Here is a 26,934-nt window from a genome sequence, read left to right on the forward strand (position 1 = left end):
AGCAAATCTCTATGCTTTGAAAAATTACTGTATTAAACCATATTCCTATGTATACCAGTACCACCAAAAGAGCAGACCTGTAACATCAGAAACTGTTATAAACTACTTTCCAGTCTTCAGACTGACTCATATGTTACTGCTATCAGCAGCACATTTTACAGGCTGTTGATTCTCAGGTGATTCATTTTTAAAATTACAGAAATACTGTATGTATATTTTATTTCATAAATTTTCTTGACACTTGAGAAGACAAAACAGTCACTCTGATGCTTCTGAAGAATATATTAATATGAATATAAATATGGTAACACCAAAGGAATAATTTTTTATCTGGAGTAGCTTAGCACAGCTGTATGGACAAACCCACTACATCTCAAAACTGAATCTTTCTGGCACTTAAAAGATGTTTTGCAGTTTTCCTGGGTAATGAGTAATTTACAGTGCAAATCTTGAAAGAATCTATACTCATATTTAAATTTAATATCTGCAAAACTTACAGATTTGTTTTCTTATTTTGAAAACCCCATGGAAATATAAAATTCTTTGCTTAACATGCATCCTTCTTCAGGCTACCAAAAGTGATTATAGTTGACAGATTGTAAGAATGCTTTATAAACTACAGTCTGGTCAAGAATTTAATGTGAAGATACAGAACTTTGCAGGGATATTTGATTATTCTGCTGACAAAAATCAGTGAGATACAATTGAGGAAATAGAAATAAAGCTATGCTTAATCCAAACCTATCATCAATATTAAGACAGCATACATATGCATTTATATATACGTATATATATATATATATGTACTGATGCTGATACTGAGATTCAGTGGAGTCTGCATCTCAAAAGTGTACAAATGCATTAGTGTATTTATTGTGCTGTGTTGTTTGTTTTAATTTACAGAGTTATATTACAGCATTTCAGAACAAGAATGTGGAAAATAAGTTCTAAGGATGAAAACTGAGAGAGTTTGAGGAGCAGCCAAGAAATACGGAGGGATGTAAACTGATAAGAGCGAGTGAGAGAAGAGGAAGCACTGAAGTTCTGAAGTTACCAGAAGATGCAGTCAGATAGAGCAAAGGAGCAAGATCTAGGAGGGTCAGACCAGCTTAGAGTTGTGAGACAGAGGTCTGAGCTCAGGGAGGAAAAATGCAGACAGAGGAACATTGTAGACAAAAGAAACAGGGTGAAAATAAGAAAGCGTAGGATGTACATACACTGGGGTGGTACCAGGAGATCACTATGTCCATCAAACAGGCCATGTGAAAGACAAGACTACTTCACTATTAAATCCAGTCCAAAACTGCATTTTTCTTGCTTCATGTTGGGTTGGAAATTATTTGGCAGATATGTGGATGCTGGTAACTTTTTCCAAGCGTAGGTGTAGAATATTTAACTATTACCTTGGTAAACAGTAACTAACCTTGTTACTAGATAAAACTAGTGAAACACTAAGTGAGCTGTCAGGGAAGGATACTCTACTAGAGAACACTGAGGTTTTTACTGAGATAAATAACACCCCTCTTGACATGCCTTTTACTTGCCATGAGTTGTGAGATGCAAAGGAAAAAGAGCACATTCCTTAGAGTGAATGATAGAACCAATTCTACTACACTTAGAACCCATTCTAATCATGTCACAAAGATGAGCACCTCACATTGCTCACAGTCACCTGTACCCAACAAGGGTGCTAAAAACTACATGCAAAAATGGTTAATGGCTTAGTGTTTCACTTGGCAAGAATTGATCACAGATTCTGTACTCAAGAATATTTTTTAAATCTAGCCCTCCTGAAAAACATTTTTGCCTATGGAATTGGTGCAGTCTGTAAATCATTGGGGCCCAGATAATCAGGTTGTATTTGATTGCCCAGCTCCACTGAAGTGAGTGGTGCTATACAGATGTATACTTAATCATAGAATCATCAAGGTTGGAAAAGGTCTTCATCCTGTCCAGCCATCCACCTACCACCAGTATTTCCCCACTAAATGATATTTTACATTAAACTCAGTAAAACCTCATCCAAGTCCTGTTTAGAACTTTTACCAAACCACCCTGATTATCACTGTGATGGAAAAAGAAGTTTTTTTTCCTGTATCCATGTATATTTTTTTAAAAACAATGTCATTTAAATAACAACATGCTTTCTACCTTCCTTGTCAAGATACAGGAGCACAGCTCATAATGTGGCAGTGTCCCCACACCAATAGAGGCTGCCATTTTAATGGCTAAATACAACAAAACATTTTAATAGTCATTTAGGTTCAGTATATAAAGCTAAAAATACACATGAAATATGAAGTTGTACTTCTAATATGAAACCATGTTTAATAAAACTTGGTTATTTAAAAGTGATCGTGACACCTCAGCGTCCTGGAGAAACACTGCATAGGATTCCCTCAGGCACAAACAGGCATTTCATAGGCCACGTTAGGATCTTAAAGGCTTTTTAACAGTAATCCTGCACCTTGTCTTATCCATACCATGATCCATCACATCTCTATGTGGTACCTGGTACTGTTGCTTGAAACTATTTCAGAACAAAATAAAAGGATTTGAAAAAGCTGGTTCAAGGAACAAGTGCTGGTTACTGATTAACAGCCCTACCAGGCCATTTAGTTAGCGAGCTATTCACAAGCCTCACAAAGACAATCTACACTTGTTAGACATTCTGATGGGACAAAGAGGAGAAAGTGCTGTAAGACCAAAATAATCTTAGTACTTTTCCCTTGTCATCCCAAACAGGCCATGGTCATTTTGTCCTCAAGCTCTTTTCCAGGTGGTCTTGGAGACGGTTGGGGAATCTAAACTTAAGTGTGCCCCCTAGCATAGGGAAGCAACATATTAAGCAGAAATTAGCCATTCCTGAGGACGTCAGATAGCGAAAGCTTCATTTTTACTGTAAGAATCTGTCAATTTTTATTGTCTCTCCAAGTTCAGTGACAAATAAATAAACAGAAACATCATCTATTACTGACATTATAGAGCAAATACGGTGATTTAAGTTATAGTTCAAGATTTTATCTTATAGGAGACTTTTCCAATAGTTTACAAAATCAAGACAGGGACTTCAGTGATCACAAATGGTTGTAGGGTGTGTTTTCTGTCTCATCTGATATAGGTGAGTCATCCTGCTTTTATACAAAGGTAATGTTTAAATTACTCACTTCCTAACCAGTTCATCAACAATAAATCTTGCTGTTTAGCTAGGGGCAGTGTTCACAGATTGAAACTACAAGGTCAAGAGTTTTCCTAATGTATTTAGAGCCAGCATTTTGGCACTACTGATAGTCACAGTCAAAAAGCTTGCTATGCACATACACCTTTATGAATCCAAAAGTTTTAGGTGCCTGAATGTTTGCTAATAAAATCCCATGGGCATTTTGATTTCTGCTACTCAGCATAAATTCCGTGCATTAAGGATCAGGCTTTCCCAACCTCACACTAGGGAATTTGTGGCAAAATACTGAGCTGAAGACAGCTTTTGTCCCAAACTAGTTTACTGAACTTCAGACTCTTTCAAATTCAAGTAAACTAGTAATTCTTAAGTTCTTAACATGTTTTCAAAGATTCTTAGAAATAAAGGATCTCTTTAATTCAACTGGCTGAGTGCACAATTCCAGTCTGGTGTTAGAAATTCTCTTTGCAGTAAAAATATTACAGGCATTTATAGGCCTGGATCAGAACTCAGCCACATTTCTCTATTCACATTCCTGTTGTCTTAAAAATATGCACTTGGAATTGTTCACAATTTTGCAGTGAAGGCTATTGTTTATTGGCATATAGATTGATATATAAAAGCAGAGAAGATGGGATGAGTCAGAGAGCAGTAAGCTGGAGTTCAAGAAAAAAGTGCAAGCTTATTTCTTTTGGCTGACAATGTTATATAAACATTTCAGAATTAAGAATTAAAGGTTTCTGAAGTCCAGATACAAAGCTTACTTAGCCCAACTTAACCTCTCAGAATTCTGCAAGCTTTGGGAAATAATTTGGACAGACAATCTATTATAAGAGCTTAATTTCACATCACTGCTCTTTCTTCAAGTTAATTAAGTATGAGTATGAGTTACTCAGAGGTACACATTTTCATTGTGAAGTGGCTCGAATGCATTCAGCCCCACTATGGAGTGAAACCTGTAATCATAGTAAAGTACAAAAAAAAAAAAATATGTGGATCTTTAACAGCAAAGTTAAGTCTTGCTGGAAGGTTGTAACATCTCTTTGCATATTAATTTACTGTCACCTTTTTAAAAAGTAGCACATATTCTATCATAGAATCATCGTAAAATCAAAGAATTGATCAAGTCAGAAAAGACCTTAAAAAACATTAAGTCCAACTGCAACATAATCATACTACCCTAACTGTAACAACACTCTGCTAAATCATGTCCCTGAGCAAAAGGGAATAATCATTACTGCTTCTCATGACTGACGTCAAGAATGGCTTCTCCTGAATTGAAGAAAAAACGGAGGATGGTAGTTTAGTTGCTTGGAGGATTGTTCAGTTTCTTTACTTAGAGTGAGCACATGGTTAGATAAACAAACACATCATCTCTGAATCAGGTCATGAAAAGCAGCAAAGGTTAAAATCGTAAGAAGACAAATAATTATTTTACTCTGAAATACATTTTACTACTTCTTTACAGTGGTACGGAAAATGCTTTTTGATTCTGGATAGTTCCAGTTCAGAAAAAAAAAAAAACATTTCAACTTTATCAATAATGTAGAATTACACATTTTTAATCTCCAATATAAGTCAAAAGAGTAAGATACTGTAACTAAGATACTTATCCCTACTCCTTCTCCAGATTGAATAAAGTGTGACTTAAACTTCTACATGTTGGTTTTCCCAGTGGAAGAATAGCCACAGGAGTATTCACTTCTACATAATGAATGTTTGAAAAATATAATAGATGTGGAATATATCAAAATGAAATTTTCTGAACATAGTTCTCCATTTACCACAAGGTTGCATCACTAATTGTGTGACAGCATTTTCAACAGAGAAGTAATATTGTAGATTGTAGCTTGGTAAGTTAATCCGTTCATATTTTGGCAGTTCTAAGGACATAGCAAATTTTGGAAGAGTGAATAGTCCAGAAAACAAAGATCTGTTTCTTACGTTACAGGCTAGTAAAACTGGGCTTTTTATCCAGAGTGTTAATGTGCACAGCTCTGGCAAACTTACTGAAAGATTCAGTTTGCATTTAATCAGAAAATGTCAATGAAGTAACCTTTTAACTTTACCTGTTGGGGTATAACTAAGGATTTCTGAGTGGTAACAATCTTTGTCTGGGGCAACAGGAGGAAATTTAAATTTAGTTCTCCAGCAATTTAAAATGTAAAAAATATAAAGAAGTTTAAAAATGTGTAACTAACGTCTTTCCATTAAGGCTGAACAGATGCTTTTGACTGGAGGATTGAAATCTCTCCTTCCTCAAGCACGGAGAATAATTCATTGCAAGAGAGTTCGCATTAGTAACATTTCTGGCATGGCAAAAGGTAAGGCAACATCACAGCTCTTTGTGGAAAGAGATTCTGTTTTGGATTCACAGCAATATCTTTACATATATTTTTTCTTTTCCTGTTCATGATGTTTACGGAGGAAAGTAGGACTCTCAAAAGCAATGAAGGAAATGAGAAGAAATGTCAAGCTGACTTACAATCTTAACTTGCTTGGGTGTTTTTAAAATCACATTGTATTCACCTGACATTTTGTTCTTAAATCACAAAGCTTTATTTGAGAAAATGCATCATCCTACACATGTGAAGTACTTGGACCTTGTTTTCAAAGCTGTAGTATGTTCTTCAGCTCTCCGTTATGTCAGTGAGAAATTATGGATGCAGAAATATCTGAAAAAAACTAAATCTGGCTTTCCTTACACACATTATCATCACATTTTTTAAGTCACATGATGTGTTCATCACAGACCTTACTTTAATTAGTACATAGAGATGTATGGTCACAGAAGCATTTTTCTGCTTCATTTGTTGCACTATACTTCTAAAGTAACTATTGCTTGTTACCTTTGCTGTCACCCACAAAATACATTAAAAACTCTTTTAAAATTTCTCTGAACTGGGACAACAATATGCTGAATTTATGCCTTAATTGATCAGCATGTCCTGCTTAACTAACACTGTTCAGGAATGTATCTATAATGATGGATACATAATGCAAGTATATACTTCGGCTGATACAAGAAGTGGAAAAATACCTTTTCATTATAAAAATAAAAAAGTCAGGATAGTTATCAGGAGGAAGAATAAAGTTATCTAAGAGCTGGTTAAAAAAACCTTCCTGACTGGAGTATTCCTGGAAGTTGCCTACAGATTCATTCTGGCAGAAGTGAATAGCATTTCAAATGCAGTGCTCTTCAAGTTGAATTCACTGACTAAAGCCATAATTTTAAGAATCTGTGAATATAATCAGCACAGAAGAAAATGCCTGTAGGTTTCACATGGGCAGCAGGGAATGAGGCTGTAGGGTAACTCAATGTAGTCTTTTATTCTGTGGTATATTTAGTATGTTTATTTAACAAAAATGAATTTCTGTATTTAGAAGAAGCTAATTCTGTATTTAGAAACTTTCGTTAGTAATAAAATGAATTTTTGTGCTGAGTAGTCCCAAAGGAGCAGTTTGTGGTCATGTTCAGTATGCAAATACATGCTGGCCTCAATTTAAGCCTTACTTTTACATTTTTTCCATCAGGAACAGCGTTTTATCTTTTGCTTTCTCAGTTAGCTTTGGTCAAAATTAGGATTTGGTTGATCTCTACAGGTTTTAAAGAAGATCATTGATTTCAGCTGCCTCTTGGATGACAGACTACCATAGCCTTTAGGAAAGGGGGAGCTTCTGCACAACCTCTCACTGGTCTGTCTGCTGTCTGACACAGTAATAACTTCCCAAGACACACTGATACACGTTGCAAAAAAAAAAAAAAAAAAAAAGTCTTTAGAACCAGTTGCATGGAAATGGTCAGCACCTTTTCAAGTCAAAGTTGATTCTAAGTGAAGAAAGTGTAGCAGTTCTGTCCGATTTTTTAATTTGTGTGTGTGTGTTTTTAATTATTAATTAACAATGCCTAAGATTCAGTGTGACAGGCAACAGATTATTCAGGAGCTGTCTTTCTCTCCTGTTTAACTGCAGCTCAAGGTAAAATTCCATAGCAAACAAACTCTAAGTCAGGCATGTCCAACCTGCAGCTTATGGCTGGCTTGACACAGCTTGCACTACGGCCTTCCCCAGTCTGTGCCATCATGGCAGCAGCTCTGCCCCAGGTGCACACCCATAGGAAACATAGGTACTTTTTTTTCCCAAGACAAATAGTATGGCACTATACTTAATTTGTAAGGAAATAGTATCAGTTTTAAAAGATTGCAATTTGAAAAGACATGATCTGCAAAAACATGCTGTTCGATGCATGTCAAGAAATGCTTCCTACAGACAAAATAGCAGAAATGAAAACAAGCCTGGCACCTCAGCAAAACTCTTTTTTAAAAGGTTTAAACTCAAAGGGACTCTGTTAGAAAAGCTATTTACATTGTAGCAAATGTTATAGGGGGTTGGGGGGAAGTACCATTTACTTATGTTGAGTTTGGAAATATGGCAGAACCAATGTGCCCTGATAAAAACCAGATTTTTCTAGAACTACTTTGTATCTCCAGACTGCAAACAGGCAAACTGAAGAAACAGGAAAATCTATCAAAAGAACTTAGGAGTGTAAAGCTGCTAATTTTGAATGTGCTTTGACTATAGATGAAAGTACTGATGTTACGCGTATGGCTCAACCTGCCATTTGCATTACAGGTATTGATGATGAATATAATGTCACTTAAGAAATGGCTTCTTTGGTGCCATTAAAAGACACAACTAAATCTCTTGATTTGTATGAAGCAGTAAAAATTACATTAAAGTGATTTTCTTTAACCTTTGTCAACATATCTGGTATAGCTACTGATGGTGCCCCAGCAATGGTTGCTTAAAAAGAGGGACTTTAAAATTAATAGAACATGATACAATTACCACTGGCAGCTCATGTTTGATGAAATATCACTGCATTGTACATCAAGAAAATTTATGTGTGAAAGCTTTAAAAATGGATAATGTCACGCAAATCATCATCAAAGATGTGAAATGTCATGAAGTCCAATAAACTGAATCATCACCAGTTCCAGGAGTTACAGATACTGATTATGAGGTCAACATTTACTTTTCTGAAAAAAGGCCAGGATAAAATGCTATATATAAATACATTCAACTCCAAGAGGAATTTGATGAAAGTCTGGTAAAGAGACATAGTACGACCTGCCTTAGCAGAGAAAAAACACCCCATGCTTTATAATCATGCCTTATTCGTGTCATTGCCTTTTGGCAGCATGTACATTTGTGAACCAGTGATCTTAAGGATGAAATACAGGAGGAGTAATATTTCACCAAAAATCTCTGAGGAGCACCTTGAGAGCTCACTGAGAACTGCAGCCGCTTTCATTGAACAAGACACTGATGGATTATATTAATGAAAGCAAGGCCAAATATCCCACTAGTTTATGTTTTTATTGCTGTTTTTTTATGTTTTAATTGAAAAATACATTTTGTTATTTATATACATTAACTCTGTTACATATTTTCTATGCGGCCCAAGACAATTTCTCTTCACTAAACTCAGGGAAGCCAAAATGTCAGAAATGCTGTAAGAAATGGGCTGCATATGGACACTGTACCAGAAGATTATTATCTTAAGGGTCACAACTTGCAGCTTGGCATTAGATTTTAAAATGAATAACTCTACAGTTCCAGGCTATACTCAGGCCAGAGTCGTGCTTTTGCACAAGTCCCTGGCTGATGACTTTGAGAAGTTCTGCCATGCAAACAGTGGAGCACTGCCACTGCTGTACAGAAGTAAACCAGGGGAATGGAAGTGTACTTCTCTGAGTAGCAATTCTGATACCAGGTAAGTACAGACTGACTCTGTTTCTCAAAGTTCTGCAGCGAGCGCTGATGGTGATTAGGAAAAAACAGTGTTTCAGGGAATAACCTGCTTATGCTTCTATACAATTTAAATGAGTGCATTTTCTTGGAGTTACACCTTTAAGTGAAAACTGCATGAATATAACAGGATAGAATCAGCCTGATCATTTTGTGCTTGAGAAATATATTGTCATAATAATCCATACTGCAAGTATTACTCTAAAGCAAAAAGGAACTTATATGAAATTTCTTACAATTCTTCAGTCTGAGCAGAATTAAATTGTAATGTTTTACCTCTCTTTTCTTTAGTATTAACACAGACATAGTGGTCATATGATATTTCTGAGGGTGTCCTGTTGTAAATAGTATTTTTTTTCCCCACTCTTTCTCAGAAAGAAATGAAGTGGATAAAGTAAGCTCTATCCTGCAGCCTTATTGTGTCTTAAAGTGAATAATTTAATAAAAATTTTGGATGATTTTTGTCATACACGTTTTCAAAAAGCATGATAAAGCTGTGGTAACTTCTTATTTCACCAGAACTGACCATCTGCAGTACAGAAAGTATGAATATGGGGCTTTTACTGGATCCCTAGAAAGTCTAAATGATTACGCTGAACAACTGAAGGACATGGTGGCTTTCTATTTAGGCTGCTGCAGCTTTAATTTTGAAAAAGTACTCCAAGCTGCTGGCATTCCTGAAAGAAATACTGAACAAAAACGTAACGTAAGTGTGTATAAGGTAAGGATACACAGACAGATGTAACCTTTCCATTATTTGTCTGTATTCATATTATGTGCCTACACTGATCACTCAGAATTGGAAGTTTTTCAACTCTGCACAATAGCTTGAATCAGATACTAGTGTTGAGTACATGAAAATATCTGATTAAATACACCCAGCATCAAATCAGAGCTTTTCTCAACTTCCTGCAAGGCTGACTTGGTATTTTATTCTTTTTCAGTCAGATTTTTCTCCCTGTGTGCCATGGCATCCATTTCATGTGAATTTAGTCCTAGTTTCCTTCTCAGTTTCAACTGATGACCCATGTACTATGCTGTTGCTCAACTTTAGTACAAGTCCCACTCTCTACAGCAGTTCTAGTTAGCAGCAGTATTATTTGTTATGAACCATCATAGTAACAGTTTGTTCTGCAAGTAGGAAGGTCATGTTTTGGATTTTTCCTGTGGCTTTAGAACGTGAAAATAAAGAACTATACAGTGCATTTATTCAGTGGCAGATGTAATTGTTATTAAAAAATTAACAAACATTTTATATGCTGTTGCTGACAACATCTCTCACTTATTCAAATGCAATTTTATATATCAGACATTTACTTCTAGTGACCTTGGCTGCTTTATTTCTGATTAGGTGTTTCAGCATCCCAGTGAACAAGGACAGTGAAGTCCATAGATCATTCCTAGAGGCACAAAAGATGGCTTTAATATGAAGAACTGGCAAGCTGCTTCTGCAGTAAAGGAATGCCAGTTAGCAGCCCTGACCCTCACGTGTTATTGTACATCACAATTTCTCTGAATTTCAGCAGAGAGAATGGATTCAAACCAGATTGATTTCTCACTATGATACTTCGTTAGTTTTTCATTTTCTATGTAGGATGTACAAAATGGTTTTCTGGCAATATTCTGAATACTCTGAGCTCATGCTGTATGTTGCGTGTACTGAGGCAAAAAACAAGTGGTACAGAGCATTTAGTGGTCTATATGAAGAAGCTTAATGGTGGTAGATTTCACTTCTGAATCTTAAAAGAAAAAAAAAATTAAATACTATTTGAAATGAATATTATTATCTGGTATAATTCTTCCAATACTTTTGGTTCTTATTAACTGTCAGACAGCTGTACCATGCTACAGTATTTCTACTTTTTGCTGCAACTTACTTGTCACAATGAGACCAGTTCCTGAAAGCAAATTGGAAGCAGCTGTGCTTGCAACATCTGCATTAAAAGAAACTCAAGGAGCACCAGTTCACATGGGTAACCCTGGTCAGTACTTTCCTTATTTTGTTCCCTGTGGGCTTTATTATCAATTGAAAAAATTAAACTAAAAATGGTGGAAGGGAAGCCATGGGAAGTGTTAAGACTAAAGTACCTGCCCTGCTATATTTTTATGTTCTAATTACTTTAATGGCTACAAACCTCAATTAGAGAAGAAAAAAAAGAAAAAGATATTTTTTGACTGAGTGGATTACACAGAATTCTTGGATAATGGCAGTTATATATCAAGAGAGCTTTGGGTTAGAAGTGTAGTTGCGTTTTTCTAAAATGTATGCAGTTTCATTTATATTTGAATGCTTTCTTGTTGTCAGGGATTCCAGAGACAGGGTAGAAAAGAGATTGACGGCACAGGGAGAAGTATGTGTGGATGTGTGTGAATGACAGAAATTTGTCAGTCAGTGGGCTCAGGAGCTGCATACACAGCCAGATCACATTCCGTGGCACGGAGAGTGATGCCACTGGTAATGGTACACTGCAGTAATGTATTTGGTCTTAGTGCTTAAATCAGAGGAATGGGTGATAATTCATTACTTTGAGTAGAGATTGGGTGAGGGTCTCCCCTGTGTATTTATTTTTAAAACTAAAAATAATAATAAAAAGAAAAATAGGTAAATGAGTGACCTAGAATACTGTGAGTAGGTGTTAAAGGAAAAGACAACTTAGTGAAAGGTGGCTGAGAGTGAGATGTACTTATCCAATCCAGAGAGGTAAAAGAATTCACATTTCTTTAGCTAAATAATGCAGGAAGCTAAGGGATCAGGACTTGTGTTCTAGAAAAAGCCTGTTTTGCATTGCACTAATTTATTCCTGCTTGCCACCATTGTAATTCTTATGTTGAGAGAAAAGATGCATAATATCTTGGGAACTCAGCATGCACACCTTGTTCACATTTTTCTACTATAAATGAACTGAACACATTTTTACTGATGTCATGTACAAAAAGGAGAAACAAGACAGCTCAGGTTCTGAGAACATACACTCAGGGCAAACTAAGTATGCCACTTCAGTGGAACTTGCCACTGCCATTATTCTCTCAGTATTATTGGGTAGGATTTGGGGTTCTCCTCTCAGCTTCTGTAATATTACTGCTTCCTGAAATCTATGATGAGTTTCTATTGATCAATGACAGGTCTGTTGGGAATACAAGATCTTTCCAAGCCAGACTATGGAGATCCAGTTCGCCTTCACCCTGGTGATATCCCAGTGTTTTGGGCCTGCAGTGTAACAGGAATAGAAGCAGTCATCAACTGCAGTATGTACTGTCTTTGGAAGCTTTTAAAATGATCCTTCAGGTTTTTTTTTTTTTGTTTTTTGTTTTTTTTTTGTGTGTGTGTGTATGAGAGGGAGAGGAAGGGAGAGAGGGAGAAAGAGGGGAGGGAGGGAGAGTTCTTATCCTGCCCTTTACCCAATCATTTACAGCAGATGTGAGTTTGAAGGGCAAAAAAACTCAACTAAGCCATAGTGACAGCATTATATTACTCCAAGTCATTGATCTATCAAAATCTAAGTCATTGTTAGCTTCACAAATGCGTTGTCTAGTCACATGGTTTGGTGAGGCATATAGAATCATAGAATCACCAAGGCTGGAAAAGACCTAAAAGATCACCCAGTTCAACTGTTCCATGTATGAAACCTCAATGACCACATTCTCTATTTTCCTTTAAATTGCTGCCCACATATTCCCAAAAGATCCAGCACAGAGCAAGCACATACCTTCTCCCTCTCCACCATCCTAACGAAGTAATGTTTTGCTTGCTTAAATACGCCTGCAGTGATTTATCCAAAAACATGCCCATTTTAGCAAAAAGTATGATGTAAGCCAAGTATCAAGACTTCCAAAATTAATATAAAGATATATAGATTTTCAGATTAGGAAGGTAATATGCTGTCAGATCTGAATAAACTTATTGCTCACCAGGGTTTTAGTGTTTCTCAAATTCCCTCTTCTAGTTCTCTAGCAAAGGGAACTTTTGCCATCATTCCTTGCCTGTTTATAGCTACCCTCTCTAGGTGGACAAGATGCTGTGTGAAGATTCAATTCCCATTTTTTTTAATCAAAAACTACTTGCCAGCAGGTAGTAGTTAATACAGTTTTGTCCTATAACTATTAAAATTACATTCAGAGGAATAGAGAGACATGGCAACAGTCTAGAACGTGGACAATTAATTGATTTCTACAGAAACAACATCACCAACACACTATGAAAATTTCAGTGTTAACTTGTTCTTAGCTCACGCAGTTTTCAGACTTGCTAATTCCTGACTGGTTTCCTTGAAGGGTACCAGTTGTCAGTTCCTGAATTGCCTCAGGCAGATACCAGAGATGGTAGTGTAGAAAAACCTGATCTCAACAACCCACATGAGCTTTTCAGAAGTGAAAGCATTTTTGTGTGTATATATATATATATATGCACATATTTCTTTCCTCAAAGTGTTTTTATTGCTGCAATGTATCTTAAAATATCACCTGTTTTATAAGTTTCATCAGACAGTTATTCTGTGTTGTTAAATAGCTTCTGATATTATGATACATTGCAATAACAAAGCATTGTTTATTCGCATGTTTAAACTGAAGTTTGTGGGGGCTTTTTGTTTTTGTTTTGTTTTGTCTGTTTTAGGATCTCCATTGGCTTTTACTCATTCTTTTGGCTGCACGTTTATTACTGACCTCAAGAATGACAAATTTACACTCAGATCCTCAAGAGAAGTCCCACAAGTCCATTGCATTTCACAAGATCCTTTGCATTACAGTATGGTGTCAACAGAAGCAGCAAAAAAGATAAAGACTCTAGAGGGCCTAATTGGAATAGATCCAGGTGAAAACAAAAAATCTCTTCCTTTAACAGATTGGTTATGAAGTAGATATGAATGACACTGTTTGTATAGCTATCTACAGATTTAAAGAATGAAATAAGAACATAAAGACAACTTTAATCTTTAAATATATGTATATTCATATATTTGTTAATATAACTTGGTGTTTTAATTTTCATGGTAATATTTAATACAGAGTTTGACCTAAACCATTCAACTTTATTGGTAAAGGAACGTGTAAGTATGATTACTGTATGCTCTCAAAGTACACAGAAGCTTTTCTGTTTACAGCAGACTAGAGCATCCACAGGGAATAAGAAATGTTTACTGAATAAATCTGAAATTGATATGTGAAGTACAGGGCATCTCAACAAGCTCATAGTGCTATGTACGCATTCACTGTTAAGTAAACAACATGTTTCTTTAATATATTCATGACTAATGTTTTCTTACGGGGATATTCTAGTAGTTGCATGTGTTTTTCAAGTATCCCTCTCTGATGGGTGGAATTACACGAAGCTCTGCTGACATATTTGTCACTGAGCTCTCTGTGATGGACCAAAGTGACCTGATCTCGAGAATGTTGAAAGATAGGACTGTGTGCAAATAAAAGAAGAGAATAAAGGACTAAAAGCCAAACAGAATAGCATAGCCATTCCTAAAATATGTATTGAATTAGGCACTTCTTTCTGCTGTAAATTCTGACTTCAGTTTACCATGAATTTTCTGAAATCCTTTACAGGCAGCAGTGGAAAGCAGCTAACAGACTGTTCTCCCCAGCTCAGGGTTTGGCTGCGTGAATATATTTGGGTCTGTTTATTTTTACTCACAAAGCCTTTCCTTTTATCCACTCTGGAGTTCAGCATGGCACAATGCCACGCTCTGGAGAAACATGAAACCTAACTTCAGAGCTAGCTCATTTTGTTGCTAAAAGAGTGCCTACATTGCTATAGTACTTTATCTCACTTGAAACACCACACTTCTCAGAGGCTAATATATCCCTCCTTCTATCCAAGTCCTGTTGAGAACTTTCTTCTGTGTCTAGCATTTACATTTTATCTATATGTTGCCTATATATTATGTAGGAGGAATTAAGAGAAAATGACAGAGGAAACTGGGTTCAACGATAGGAAAGAAGGAAAAAAGGGTGAGAAAGATTAAGATAAGAGGAGACTAGAAAACAATAGTGAAGACTTGCCTCTCATTATCAGCTCATGAATATCATGATTTCACCAAGCTGAATTGATTTGGGAATTAACTCTTTCCTGAGGGAGTAGAGTTAAGCGGAGATAAAGAACCGGCTTACTCATCTGAGGTTTGCATTGAACCTTCTGTAAAACATGGGAAGCTAAGTATTAATCTAGCCTCATTAGTTAGACATGGTCTGGCACGACTATAACCGGAGGGAAGGAGAGGGTGAAAAGAAGGAAAATAATATTCAATAAACTCTTCTTGGGGGGGGGGGGGAAGTTATTTACACCAGTACCTAGAAATGCTAGCATAGTAGTTTCCAAAACCCAGTTAACTGAAATTCTTAACCTGGAAGCACAGCTCTCTCCCCATTACTCATATCCTACACTTTCTTAGGTTTCCTGAGGAAATCAGCCCAATTCCTGCCTTGACCAGAGGTTTTTCTTTTTCTTCTTCCTATTTTTTTTTTCCTTCCCTTTCTCCCCATATTATGTCATTAAAGTACACTGATCCATCCAGACAGAAACTTCCAAAAGAGAGCGATGTTACAGAAGTCTACTGCTCTCTGAAATAAATTAATAAGTCTCTAAAAATACTTTCCTAGGCAATCGGGGCATTGCTCATTTACTCCACCCCGGGGAGCTGCTGAAGGCCTGCCTGTCCCTGTCCCATGCTCGGTCCGTGTTGATAACCACCGGGTTTCCCACCCACTTCAATTATGAGCCGCCGGAAGAGAACGACGGGCCCCCAGGAGCCCTTGCTATTGCGGCCATGTTGCAGGCCTTGGAGAAAGATGTAGCCATAGTAACAGATCAGAGAGCCATGGATCTGAATAAAAAGATTATTGAAGAGGCTGTGCAAATAGGTAAGAGACATTTTTCCAGTTCTGTCTTGCTAATTTGAGCCAAGGTTCACTTCAGTTAATCTCATTGTAACTTACTTCAGGATTTTTTTTTTCCTCCAGAGAACAAGCAAGCATTCATCCTGTGAGCTCAGATCAGCAGTGATATGATGTTCAGTTAAAGGCAGCTGGAAGCAAATTAATACTCAGGCACCTGGGTGGTGAGCCTGGGAGAGCCGCTTGGGAAGAATTCTGGATGTCTCTTCTTATTCTATAGCTTTCTATCCTAAGATCCCATTTAACAGTCCTAACATGTAAATTAGTTTAATTTAAAGCAAGGATGTAGAAAGGTTATCAAGAACTACATAAACATGTTGAGCCCTAAATATTCCACTCTCCTTTAAAATAAAAGTAGCATCTGAATTCTATTTTGTTTTCCTCCAGGCATCCTGAAGGAACCTGTCCCCTTACTGAGTTATCAAAGGGAAAGTGCCGATTCAGCTCTAACATTTTTGTGTGAGAGTGGGAATCCCAGAAGACCTAGGTAGGTTCATTCAGTATTTGAGAATGGGTCACACCTCTAACTGCATGGAGTGATAATAAAAACAATAGCCATGATCTAAGAAGGTGGCATCTTCGCAAGCCCTTAAGAAGCAGAATGAATAGAGCAAAGTTTGAATCAGAACACTTGTACTGGAGCACACATGGAGTACAGAATTCCACATTATTCTGAGATTACACATTTCTGGAATACAGAAGGAAACAATACTTAGAATGTATTATTAATAGTTGTTTTTTTGTTTTTTTTCTTGGGAAAAACAATTAAAAGCTTTTCAGCTGTTATTCCACAACAACACACATAGGCATTTGAATACTATATATAATGTTCCCAGTTTTTGGATCAGTGAAAAAATTGGGATGCTGAGAGGTGGAGTCGGAGAATGACCAGGGAAAAGAATATTTCTGCTTTCTAGAGCTTTGGTTCAAGTCTAAGAACTGGAGAATCAAATGCAATTTCATAAATCCCAGGCATTCTTAGCACTGTGAAAGTGGCTGTCCTATTGCCTTTAGGCAGCCCACACCAAAGTTATAGAAGCATGCACCAACTTCTGAACATCGATTTGAACTGTTTGCATATGTAGTGTTCAGTGTATAAAGTTGGGCAGAAATTCAGATGTATACAAGTGTGTGATTGATGTTAATGCACTGGAGAATTTTGCTAAGTAGTTCTATACACATTTCATTACTTTGTAAGCAACTAACATTTCCTTTAGATAGGCATATGCTGTTCATTTTCTACTGATCTTTCCTTTTGCTGCATTTTAACCCTGTCACCTTCATTTTTTTCTTCTCAATAAAAAAATCTTTCATCCTCGTATTTAGTTCATCGGTTTGTTCAGTTTATTCACATCCTGTTTCATTCTAAATCTGCTGCAACTTGAGGCCAGTCCCTTCAGTCCTATCACCAGTTTCATAAGAGAAGATGCCAACTCCCACCTCACCACAATCTCCCTTTGGGGATCTGTAGAGTGATAAGGCTTCCCTGAGCCTATCCTAGTTCCAGCTCCCTCATAAAACTCACACTCCAGACCTCTCACAGCTTTGTTGCCCTTCCCTGAACACACTCCAGGGCCTCAGTGTCTCTCTTGCAGTGAGGTGCAGGCTTAGTGCGCACTACAATTTCAGCTTGATACTGTCTTCCATTTTTATGCGCTGCTTTAAAAGCATTTAATTTTTCTTTTTTTTATAGCCAAGCATAATTTAATTACAACCAGCTTCTACTTCAATTGATCACAAATTCCCCCAAACCCTGAAGTAAGCATTTCTTAGAAGTTGACAACTAAACTGTTTAAGGTCTCCTCTGTCACAGTAGATGCTCCCACACAAATCATTAAATAATTCAATGGAAACAGTAACCTCTTGACAGTAAAGCTGCAGAAGGAAACTAAATAATTTAATTATAATATTAAGAGGCAGAATTAAGTACTAAAACTCTGCTTAAAGCTTTGGACATCTGCAGTACATCTGTGTCCTTTCACAAGCCAAAAACTGACATAGACTTCAAATAAATAAATCCCTCAAACCCACAGCCCCAAGATATAAAACACAAACAAAAAACTCCCTGACCAGATACAAGTGAACAATTTTCAAGTAATGTTCCTTAAGCAGAGACTACGTTTTTACTAATGAGGACTTAAATAATCATCTAATGGACTCTTTTTTGTTTTGTTTGAGAAAATAAATACATGCATAATCATTACCCACTTTAACATGAAACAGAGCAAGCCCATATGACATGAAACAGGCTGGCCCAAAGAAATATTCATTTGGAAGAGTCCATGAAAGTCTCTGTTTATTGTTAACAGACATGGTTTGAGGAAGTTGCATTAAATCTACAGATAAACTAGATTAAGCTCTGAAATAAACTGTAGAAAACTACACAGAGAAATAACAAAACAGTATCCAAGTTTTACCTCACATCTCAAATGGTTGCAAAGCAGAACTCAACACAACAGGAGAAGCAGCCAACAAAAATGTTTTAGGTGAGAATCACAGCTTTGACAGCTCTCTTCCTTTGTCTAATCAGATTTGATCACCTGATAGCAATAGAGCGTGCTGGGATGGCTGCTGATGGCAATTACTACAATGCCAGGAAAGTGAATATTAAACACCTAGTGGATCCCATAGATGAACTATTCTTAACTGCACAAACCATTCCAGGAATAACAACAACAGGTATGTATATGTCTGTGTTACAGTCTCAGAAGCAAAAGAAGCACAAAACAGGAACTTGTACTTACTGGTAGCGAAGCAGATGAGGAGACAGGCACTGAATAGCCAGAGGGCTATTACTTATAGCTTGAGGGCTACAGCTGTTCATTTGTGTCGAATTTAAAGAGGCATTGTTAGAGGAAGAACTACAGGCTCCCCTGAAAAGGTCCTCATAGAGGAGTTGATTTCAGAGTTACTTAAAGACAAATAAGTGGTCTCAGGTGTGTGTATTATCATTATGTGGGCATTATACACATCTGAGCAGGCTTACATACAATCCCCTAAGTCTAGTTTCTGACACTGACTTCATTCTGTATTTTATAGGTGAAAAGCAGCAGAGAAAGCTACTGAATTTTGAATTATTGTAACCAATTTATGGTTGTTCTACCTGTATTAAAATAGCAGCCTAGATACAGTCATCATTTATATTGCAATTAACAGTACATTCTCCTGAGCAGAGACTGCATGTGCCCATCTGGTGTAATAGGTCCTTTTCTCTAAGAAAACCTGATATAATCATCTTGAAAGGAGTGCAGTGTCCTCAGTGCTGCTGAGAGATAACTTTGAGTTTTACTTACAGAAGTTTAGGATAGAGTTATGGGAGATATTTATGCAGCTAAATTTATTGATTTTCAGCACTTTAAGCATAAATTATAAATATTCTACTTCTGTAACACGTATTATGCATAAGTTACATTTGAAATTCAAATGCCGTACATTGCAGTGAGGATTTGGAGCTCTTTGCGGTTCTGGAAATGGATATTCTTTTTTGTAGACATTAACTAGCATAAATTTGGGGATATTCCATTTAAATGAACAGGTAAAAGATTTATTTCCACTTAATTAATTGAATTCCTTTTCATTTTTTTTTATATGTTGGAAAGAGACTAATAGCAGTTTTTAAGCTGATAATTTGTGTTGTCCTCATCTCCAGGTCTCTCAGTGACAACAGCAGTATTCTGACATTACATAAAATTACTGACACTCAGGATTTCTGGAATATAAATACACCATATTTCTGCTTGACCAACAAAAATAGAGACACTGTTCTCTAAATGCATACTTTAGAAAAATTATAGAAACTTTTGGTGAAAAGGGATAAATCATCTCAGGTGGAGCTTTGAACACTCACAGAAACTCTCAGTAAAGATTCTGGCTGTTTGATAAATGGGATGTTATATGTTGGATTCATACTCATTTGATCTTTTTCTCTTCTTGATAAAGGTGTTGGAGATGGAGGAAATGAATTAGGAATGGGCAAGGTAAAAGATGCTGTGAAGAAGCACATAAAAAATGGAGATGTTATAGCTTGTGATGTTGCAGCTGACTTTGCTGTTGTAGCTGGTAAGGGATTTGTTGAGTGTGGGAGAGCTGTTGATGTTGTGAAGAGAACTGGAAAGAAAACGCCTATCTTTCCAACTGATCTACTTCAGCCCTTTCTTTGTGTGATGGTAACCAGTCTCTGTGTTGTGTCCATCTTCTGAACAGTTAAGCAACGACTGTACATGTAGGAATGACTGCAAACTGAGGATACTAAATCAAAAGTGCATTTAATTAGAAACAACTGGGCAAACCCACAGTACTCTTGAGAAACCACCTTAAACAAAATAACAGGGAAGGGTGAGCTGAGAATTTGAAAAAAAAGTCTGTGTGTATATGAATTTTTGGGGGTAACTGGTGAACATCTGAGGTGTGACTGTGTCTGGACAAAATCATCTGCATTGCTCTTACACAAGGAGATACATTCTTTCAGCAGCCATGCTTGTGCACATCTTACTGTACAACAGAAGTTGAATGTTATAGCTTAAAATTCTCTTCTAATATAACATCTGAAGCACTGTTAAATAAATTCCTCTATGAAGAGACATGTTCAGCAAGGACAGTGTATGCACTGAATGGTCCATGCTGTACTTGAACTCATGTTTCTAACCTGAGTTGGAACACCTGTGTTTCCAACATTGCAGAGGCTAAAACAGCAATTTTAGAGGGGAGATGTTGGGGAAATCCTTGTGATTTTTACCCTTGTCACACCCAGATCCTAAAAGCAAGCAAGGGGAATGTTCAGACATTTGAGAGGATGCACTGAAACATTCACTGCACCCTCAATGCGTCACTATGTGAGCTGAAACAACCTCCACAGCTCCTGAAAATCCGGCTGTTCTGCATCTCGGGGGGAGGTGTCAGAGAGAACTTCTCACTGCAGGCTTCAGATCTAACATTCTCCAGTACAGCCCCAACAAAGGAGCTGTGTAGTGATTTAATCACAGCTTGCAGACAGCTTGTGGATATTAACTACATTTGAATTAATGTCTTCTTGCACATGACATTTAAACAAAAGACATATTGAGACACAGACAACCATCAGTTCCACCAGGCCTTTATATATCATGAAACCGCTGAACTCTTTAACCAGATGTCATCTGCGACCAAAAAGGGGCTCTCTAGAATGGTGCAACATTGCACTAAGAAATCTGACTTAGTGAAAATCTTCACAGCTTTACCTCATCAAAAATCATCTGCTTCAGTGTTGTTAAAAGCAAAATACACCGAGCTGTAACACTGTTCCTCAAAAGCTCATGGATTTCACATAAACCAAACAAAACTGTTTTACAGACCATGCCCAAGTGAGTTTTTCTCTTGCTGGAAGACAAACTAGAGAGTAAGGTAGGGGAAAACTTGCAGAAATTCAGTCTGAAATACAAAAGAAAGCATTTTAACATCTTATCCAATTGTATCTTTCTACAATATATTTTCCAAATCATTGTCAATAGTTAATTCACATCCCAGTTCCATTACAGCATCACTGTGCGACTCAGTCAAAGTGCCTAATGACTTCTGAGGCGTAGGTATGTTTACAGTAACTCTTGTTTAATGTATTGTTATTTTCAACAGTCTGGTTTTGTGGTGCTTCCTTTGTTTTGCAGGCGTCTCTAACTGGGGTGGCTATGCCATTGCTTGTGCTCTGTATATTCTCAGCACCTGTGAAATACACGATTGCTACCTGAGGAGAGCTGTTGGGTTTTCACAGTTACCAAAGAAGACTGTCTGGCTGTCGGCTCTTCCATCAGTTACAAAGGTAAAGGTAGTTCATGAAAAGGATGTAAAACTGAAACTGATCCCGACTTTCAGCATAGCTGTATTTGCTATCCTTTGACTTTTAACAAAGTGTAAGGCAGCTCCAACATTAAATTAAGTATTTTTCATGGTATGCTTTTTCCATTTTCACCTCCTCATTTTCCCTTGAAGTTAACATATCCCAAATCTACTGTGATCAGATTTTCTGGTAATGAGATACTGCGATTAAATGGGATACTGTATACAGGAAATCCTTTTTTGCTTTTATTTTACAATGCTGTGCTGCTGATTGTTATTGATAATAATCCAATAATGAGCTGTTGAAAGTTCAGCACAAAATCTATTGAGATAAAATTAATGGAAATGGTTTTGTGGGAAGAAAGAAAATGACAAATTGTCCGACAAGAGGAGATTGTATCTTTCATTATAAATCATGCAACAGTAAACAGTGCAGAAGATTTCCTGAGCCTGAACACATTATTGTTCACCAACTCCATTAGTACAAAATAAGTAAATAAATAAACAAATCAGACCATTTTCAGCTGCTCTTTGCCCAGTGGTTTCCTTTAATGCTGCAAAAATTCCCTATTAGGATAAAAAGCACCATTGGTACCACCTTAACATTAGTATTTGTGTACTTGCCTAAGCACCAAGCTGCCTGCTTATAATATTTCATTTTTATTCCAAAATGGCATTCCATGCATGAAGCCCACAGACCATAACAACTAAATGAAGATGACTTTCCTAGAACACGTGTTATTTCTCTGCAGCCTTATCAAATTGCTCAGTTTGGATAAGACCTTAGATCATCAAGTCCAACAGCAACCTGACCATACTACCCTGCCTCTAATAACCCACTCCTAAATTGTGTCTCTCATGTTAAAACAATATCACAACCGCAACAGAACTCAGAACTGCAGTGCTCTCTATTCCTGCTCAACAGAACGTGAAGGTTATTCTATATTACTCTTTACATATATTTTACTGAGGGAAGCATTTGTGGTTTGCTGAGAACTTTATCAGCTCAAAACATCTTGACCAATGCAGCTTTACTTACCTTCCATGATTGTGGAGTTGAGCAATTGACAAGAACTGCATAGTACCTCTTTCAGAATTGTGATCTGCATGATCATGAGCCATATATAAAGGTGTCATTTGCTTTACTGTTCTTTATCAGTCTTTTCATTCACAAGACAGTTTTTCCATGAATTAAATACAAACTAACAAGTTATTTCTCTATGAATTTGTTGGGTTTGGATTATGGTGGAGTTCTTTCATTTATTTTTGGTTACCTTACTCCCAGTGTAAACATTTACTGATCAGAGGACAGCGAGCAAACTGCACTTTACAGACCACACTGCATGATGTGTATGTTTCTTACAAGTTCAACAGTAACATTTGCTGATAGGATACTACACCAAGAATAGTTACATAATGTTAAGTAAGCAAGACCATTTCCCCTGCCTAAGCAGGTCAAGGAGCTGGAGCTTGTAAATATGTAGGAGAAACAATTTGAAATTACAATGAAATTTTGCTTAACCACTTCAGAGGTCTCTTTTGTGACATGAGAGTGATATAACAGCTGAATTATTTCCGTATGGCTTAGAGGTTTTTGTGGAAAGAAAGAACCAACCAACCAACCATTTAATGTGAGAATATGAGACATTTTAGCATTACACATTTTTGGTCATTCATATTTATTCAGGATATAAAAGACATTCCTAATGTTATTGCATGGGAATATCTCATAAGAAGTACGTCAACCTATAGAACTGTCAATGACAAGAGTAGGGCTTTGTTTGGTAGTAACAATTTCCCTCAAAGCAGAGTCTCACACAAATGGAAGTAAAACTAAACAGAAAAGGCCTTCACACAAGAAATAGGCATTCTCAAGGAATAAGATATATACACATGTGTGTGGCTACATCAAGGTATTATGTAAGTTACTGAGGAATGGGATGGAAGGAAGCTGAGATGTGATTAGGCTATTTATTCTCCTTATATTTTTTTATTAAGAAAAATTAGAGGAATAATTATCTTTACAAGAGATGCTGAGATGGTATATAAGATTTTAATGGGCATATCTCATGTCAAATGAAAAGCAGAGTAGCAAAAATAACTGTTTTTGAATGTCTCTGAAGTTCTCATAGGTTACTGAAACAACAGACAATTTTCACACTGCTGCCTTAAAGGGCTTCTTGTCACAACATCATGGTAAATCAAACATGTATACACAAGTCATCTGTATAGCCCCCAAGGAAGGAAGGCATATGCAGTCACATTACCTGTTTGTTTTTTGTCAGTGTTCCCTGCAATTGCAATTGAATCAATTGAATCCCTTCATTGAAATTCAAGAGGAAGTTCAAAATTTTTTAGGGCTGATTTCATCCCTTCTTTGCATCCCATGATGATAACTTACCCGTAGGTCACTATCAAGGATTTAGTTCCCTCTGTGTACTTCTAACAGCTCAGTTTGGAACATGCTACATATCTGCTTACATTACTGTCAAGCAAGAAAATAACCATTATAAACACAAAATAGAGTTGCAGTTCTAAACATACCAAGTTAAACATCATTTCAAAGAATTCCAGGAAAGAGAACTTCAGGATATTTCTTCTCCCCAGCCCTTTCTTAAGGGTCCAGGATTCTGAAAATCAACAGAAAAGGAGTTCAGGAAGCAAAAGGCGCATTGGCACCACCCAATATGCAAGAAAGGAGACGGATCAGGCAGCCGGCTTAGATTCTGTTTGTAAGCTTTTTCCCTGACATACCCTTTTCCTCCTCTGTACTTTTGGTTTAGAGATGCCCCTGCAGCTTGTTGCACAGTGAAAACTACAGCAGGTAGTTTGGGTGGAGGTTTCTCTGATTCTTATTTGTGCAGTACTATAATGCTCCTTGAAGGAGTGTAGAAAAGAAGAAAGATGTCCGTAAAATAAATCCAGAGGGTGAGGTCAGAGTCTCCCCTGGGTTTAAAATAAAGGCCTCAATGAATGTTTTTGCCTGATATGGGATTTTAATTGTATGGTATTCATTTCTCTTTAAAGGAAGAGAAGCTTCTGAAAGCACTGGTGCAGCTTGGGGTCCGCAGTGGAGCATCTGCCAGCCTGGAAATGGAGGTGGACGCACTGCCCTTCTACAACATCCATTCAGACATGATTGAAAAACTACTGCAGGAGGTGCAACACTGACTGCTCCCTGCTGATTTCTACATCAGAAAAAGACAAGTCCGTGTCTTTTAAGTACTGGACTTTCATGTCTGGTGTCTTGTCAATGCACAACTACGTATTATTGCCTTGACAAAATTTCTGTGAAATGGGAGGAGCTACCACAATGATTCAGTCTAGCTTTCTTCCATGTGATTGTATAATGGATATTAACAGATATCACACACTAAGCAGCGATCTGGATTTTACAAAGAAATCTTCTCATTAAAATGAAATACAATTGCATTGCTGTTCCTGTTTTGCTAACCTCCTCACTGCGACAGGAAGTAAGTCTTGTAGCAACTTGGATTTAAAAATACGCTGTGGTGGGGAGAACAGCTGCAGTGGTGTGCTCAAAACAAAACAAAAACCAGAACGTGTTATGGCAGTAAAAATGGTTAAACAGCCCCTCTAGCACTGTCTTGTCACGGCGGTAGAAATGTGATGAGGTGAGGAGAGGGCTTTAATGAGAGTAAGGGCAGCCTTGCAGGCTTTCTGTGTGAAGGGAAGGCTGTACTGATCGCCTCCTTTATGTTAGAAGTTCACCACTTGTGAATTTTGTCCCTTTCTGCACAGTACAGAAATACTGCAGATATTTTACTCTTAGCAGGATACCATAAAGGAGTTAAATACACAGTGATAAAATATTAATGCTTATTAAAGTGCAATCAGAAATTAAAGAACATCTGCATTCAGTTTAAAACAAAATTGTGTAAATGAGCATTTAGACCAATTCCAGCTATAGAAATACAGCTCTCAGCAAGACTGTTGGAAGAACAACTAAACTGCAACTCAAAGGCCTACAAATGCTGAAGCAGAACATGACAAACAGTTGTGCCTTACACCCGGCTTACATCATTTAAAGATGTACTGTTACTTAAACTCCAGGTAAGTGCCTGTGCTGAAGACCTGACAGAGGTCAGCCCCCCAGCAGACAGCACAGGCTGTGCTTTGCAGTGTACTCTCAGACACCGATGCTCTACCTGCCATAAAGAGATGCCAGCAGTACAAAATGAAAGTACTGAGCTATCGTGCTTCAGCAGGAGCAGGACGGTGGGTCTGTTTGGCCGCTGCTGTTTCCAAAGGACAGGGGTACTTCAGCAGGTAGCAGCATCCTCTACCTACTTTTGTGTTCCTCCTTTTATGTAAGACAAGCATGTAACTCTTTGAGAATGAACAAGATCATTTTGTGCCACAACCACCAGCATTCATTTTTTGAGCTCCCCAAAGATACACAGCCCTTCAAGGCTTACAGCAGTTGGACATATACGAGAGAAAGAAACCTTAGTGCCAGAATGCTGATACACATTCAGACTTGCTCCCAGTGGTTACTTTACAGTGCATTACATCAGCTTCATCAGAGGAACTTGATTTAATTAAAATCAATTAATTAATTTTAAAAAGTTTTTGCTTTTTTCTTTCTAAAATATAACAAATTTTGCTAATAGTCAACGTGTGTGTGTGTTTTTAAAATCCTTTCTTCTGTGCCATCCCAAGCCCCGTATTCAATCCAATGGCAGCGTGCAGCCAATCTCCAGCAAGCCTTACTCTCATCATGTTCAGGTTGGAATAGAAAGGATCTGAGGGTTACACTCCTCCCCTGGTGGTTACAATTCCACAGCCTAAGCCAAGCTGTTACAATGTAGAAAGACTTAGACTGCAGAATGAGGTACTGATTTCACTGTCAGGGAAAACCAAACCAAACCAACAGCCCTCCCCTCCCCGGTCAGCAGGTTAGATGCTGCAACTGCAGCAGAACTCTGGGCCATCACATAAGTTTCCATCTGATTTTAAACCACAGCAGCTGACCAGAAGTGGACCACAACAAAGTACCGACTCAAGTAAGCCTTAATCTGTTAGATGACAATTGCATGTAATAGGGCACGCTCTGTATTCCAGCTGGTTTAAACAACAAGGGCAGCCATAAAGAAGTAAAGCACAAACAGCAAAACAAATATTTTATCTTTGAACAAACCATGTGTGTGCCTTGCAGCATGTCAGGTCACGGGAATCTGAGTGTTGGAGCTCCTCTTAGCAACGTACAAGCACGGACT

General features: G+C 37.3%; 1 protein-coding gene across 9 annotated transcripts in view; it reads left to right on the top strand.

Moving 5' to 3' along the window:
* Nucleotides 1–25,560, top strand: part of DGLUCY (D-glutamate cyclase) — a 37,997-nt gene extending 12,437 nt beyond the window's left edge. For 5 of the 9 annotated variants that reach the window (XM_015865281.2, XM_015865280.2, XM_015865279.2 and 2 more), the window contains 12 exons: nt 5,394–5,502; nt 8,795–8,954; nt 9,509–9,710; nt 10,821–10,971; nt 12,113–12,235; nt 13,602–13,799; nt 15,593–15,853; nt 16,274–16,373; nt 18,417–18,565; nt 19,826–19,945; nt 21,526–21,677; nt 24,722–25,560. In XM_015865281.2, coding sequence (XP_015720767.1) covers nt 5,403–5,502; nt 8,795–8,954; nt 9,509–9,710; nt 10,821–10,971; nt 12,113–12,235; nt 13,602–13,799; nt 15,593–15,853; nt 16,274–16,373; nt 18,417–18,565; nt 19,826–19,945; nt 21,526–21,677; nt 24,722–24,865 — 1,860 coding nt within the window. In that variant the 5' untranslated portion in view covers nt 5,394–5,402 and the 3' untranslated portion in view covers nt 24,866–25,560. Of the gene's footprint in view, nt 1–5,393; nt 5,503–8,794; nt 8,955–9,508; nt 9,711–10,820; nt 10,972–12,112; nt 12,236–13,601; nt 13,800–15,592; nt 15,854–16,273; nt 16,374–18,416; nt 18,566–19,825; nt 19,946–21,525; nt 21,678–24,301; nt 24,696–24,721 lie in introns of those variants that run through there. The other 4 variants (XM_032444947.1, XM_032444948.1, XM_032444949.1 and 1 more) reach the window with 4 other exon arrangements.
* Nucleotides 25,561–26,934: the final 1,374 nt, after the last annotated feature.

The sequence above is a fragment of the Coturnix japonica genome, chromosome 5, assembly GCF_001577835.2.
Source record: "Coturnix japonica isolate 7356 chromosome 5, Coturnix japonica 2.1, whole genome shotgun sequence".
Lineage (NCBI taxonomy): Eukaryota > Metazoa > Chordata > Aves > Galliformes > Phasianidae > Coturnix > Coturnix japonica.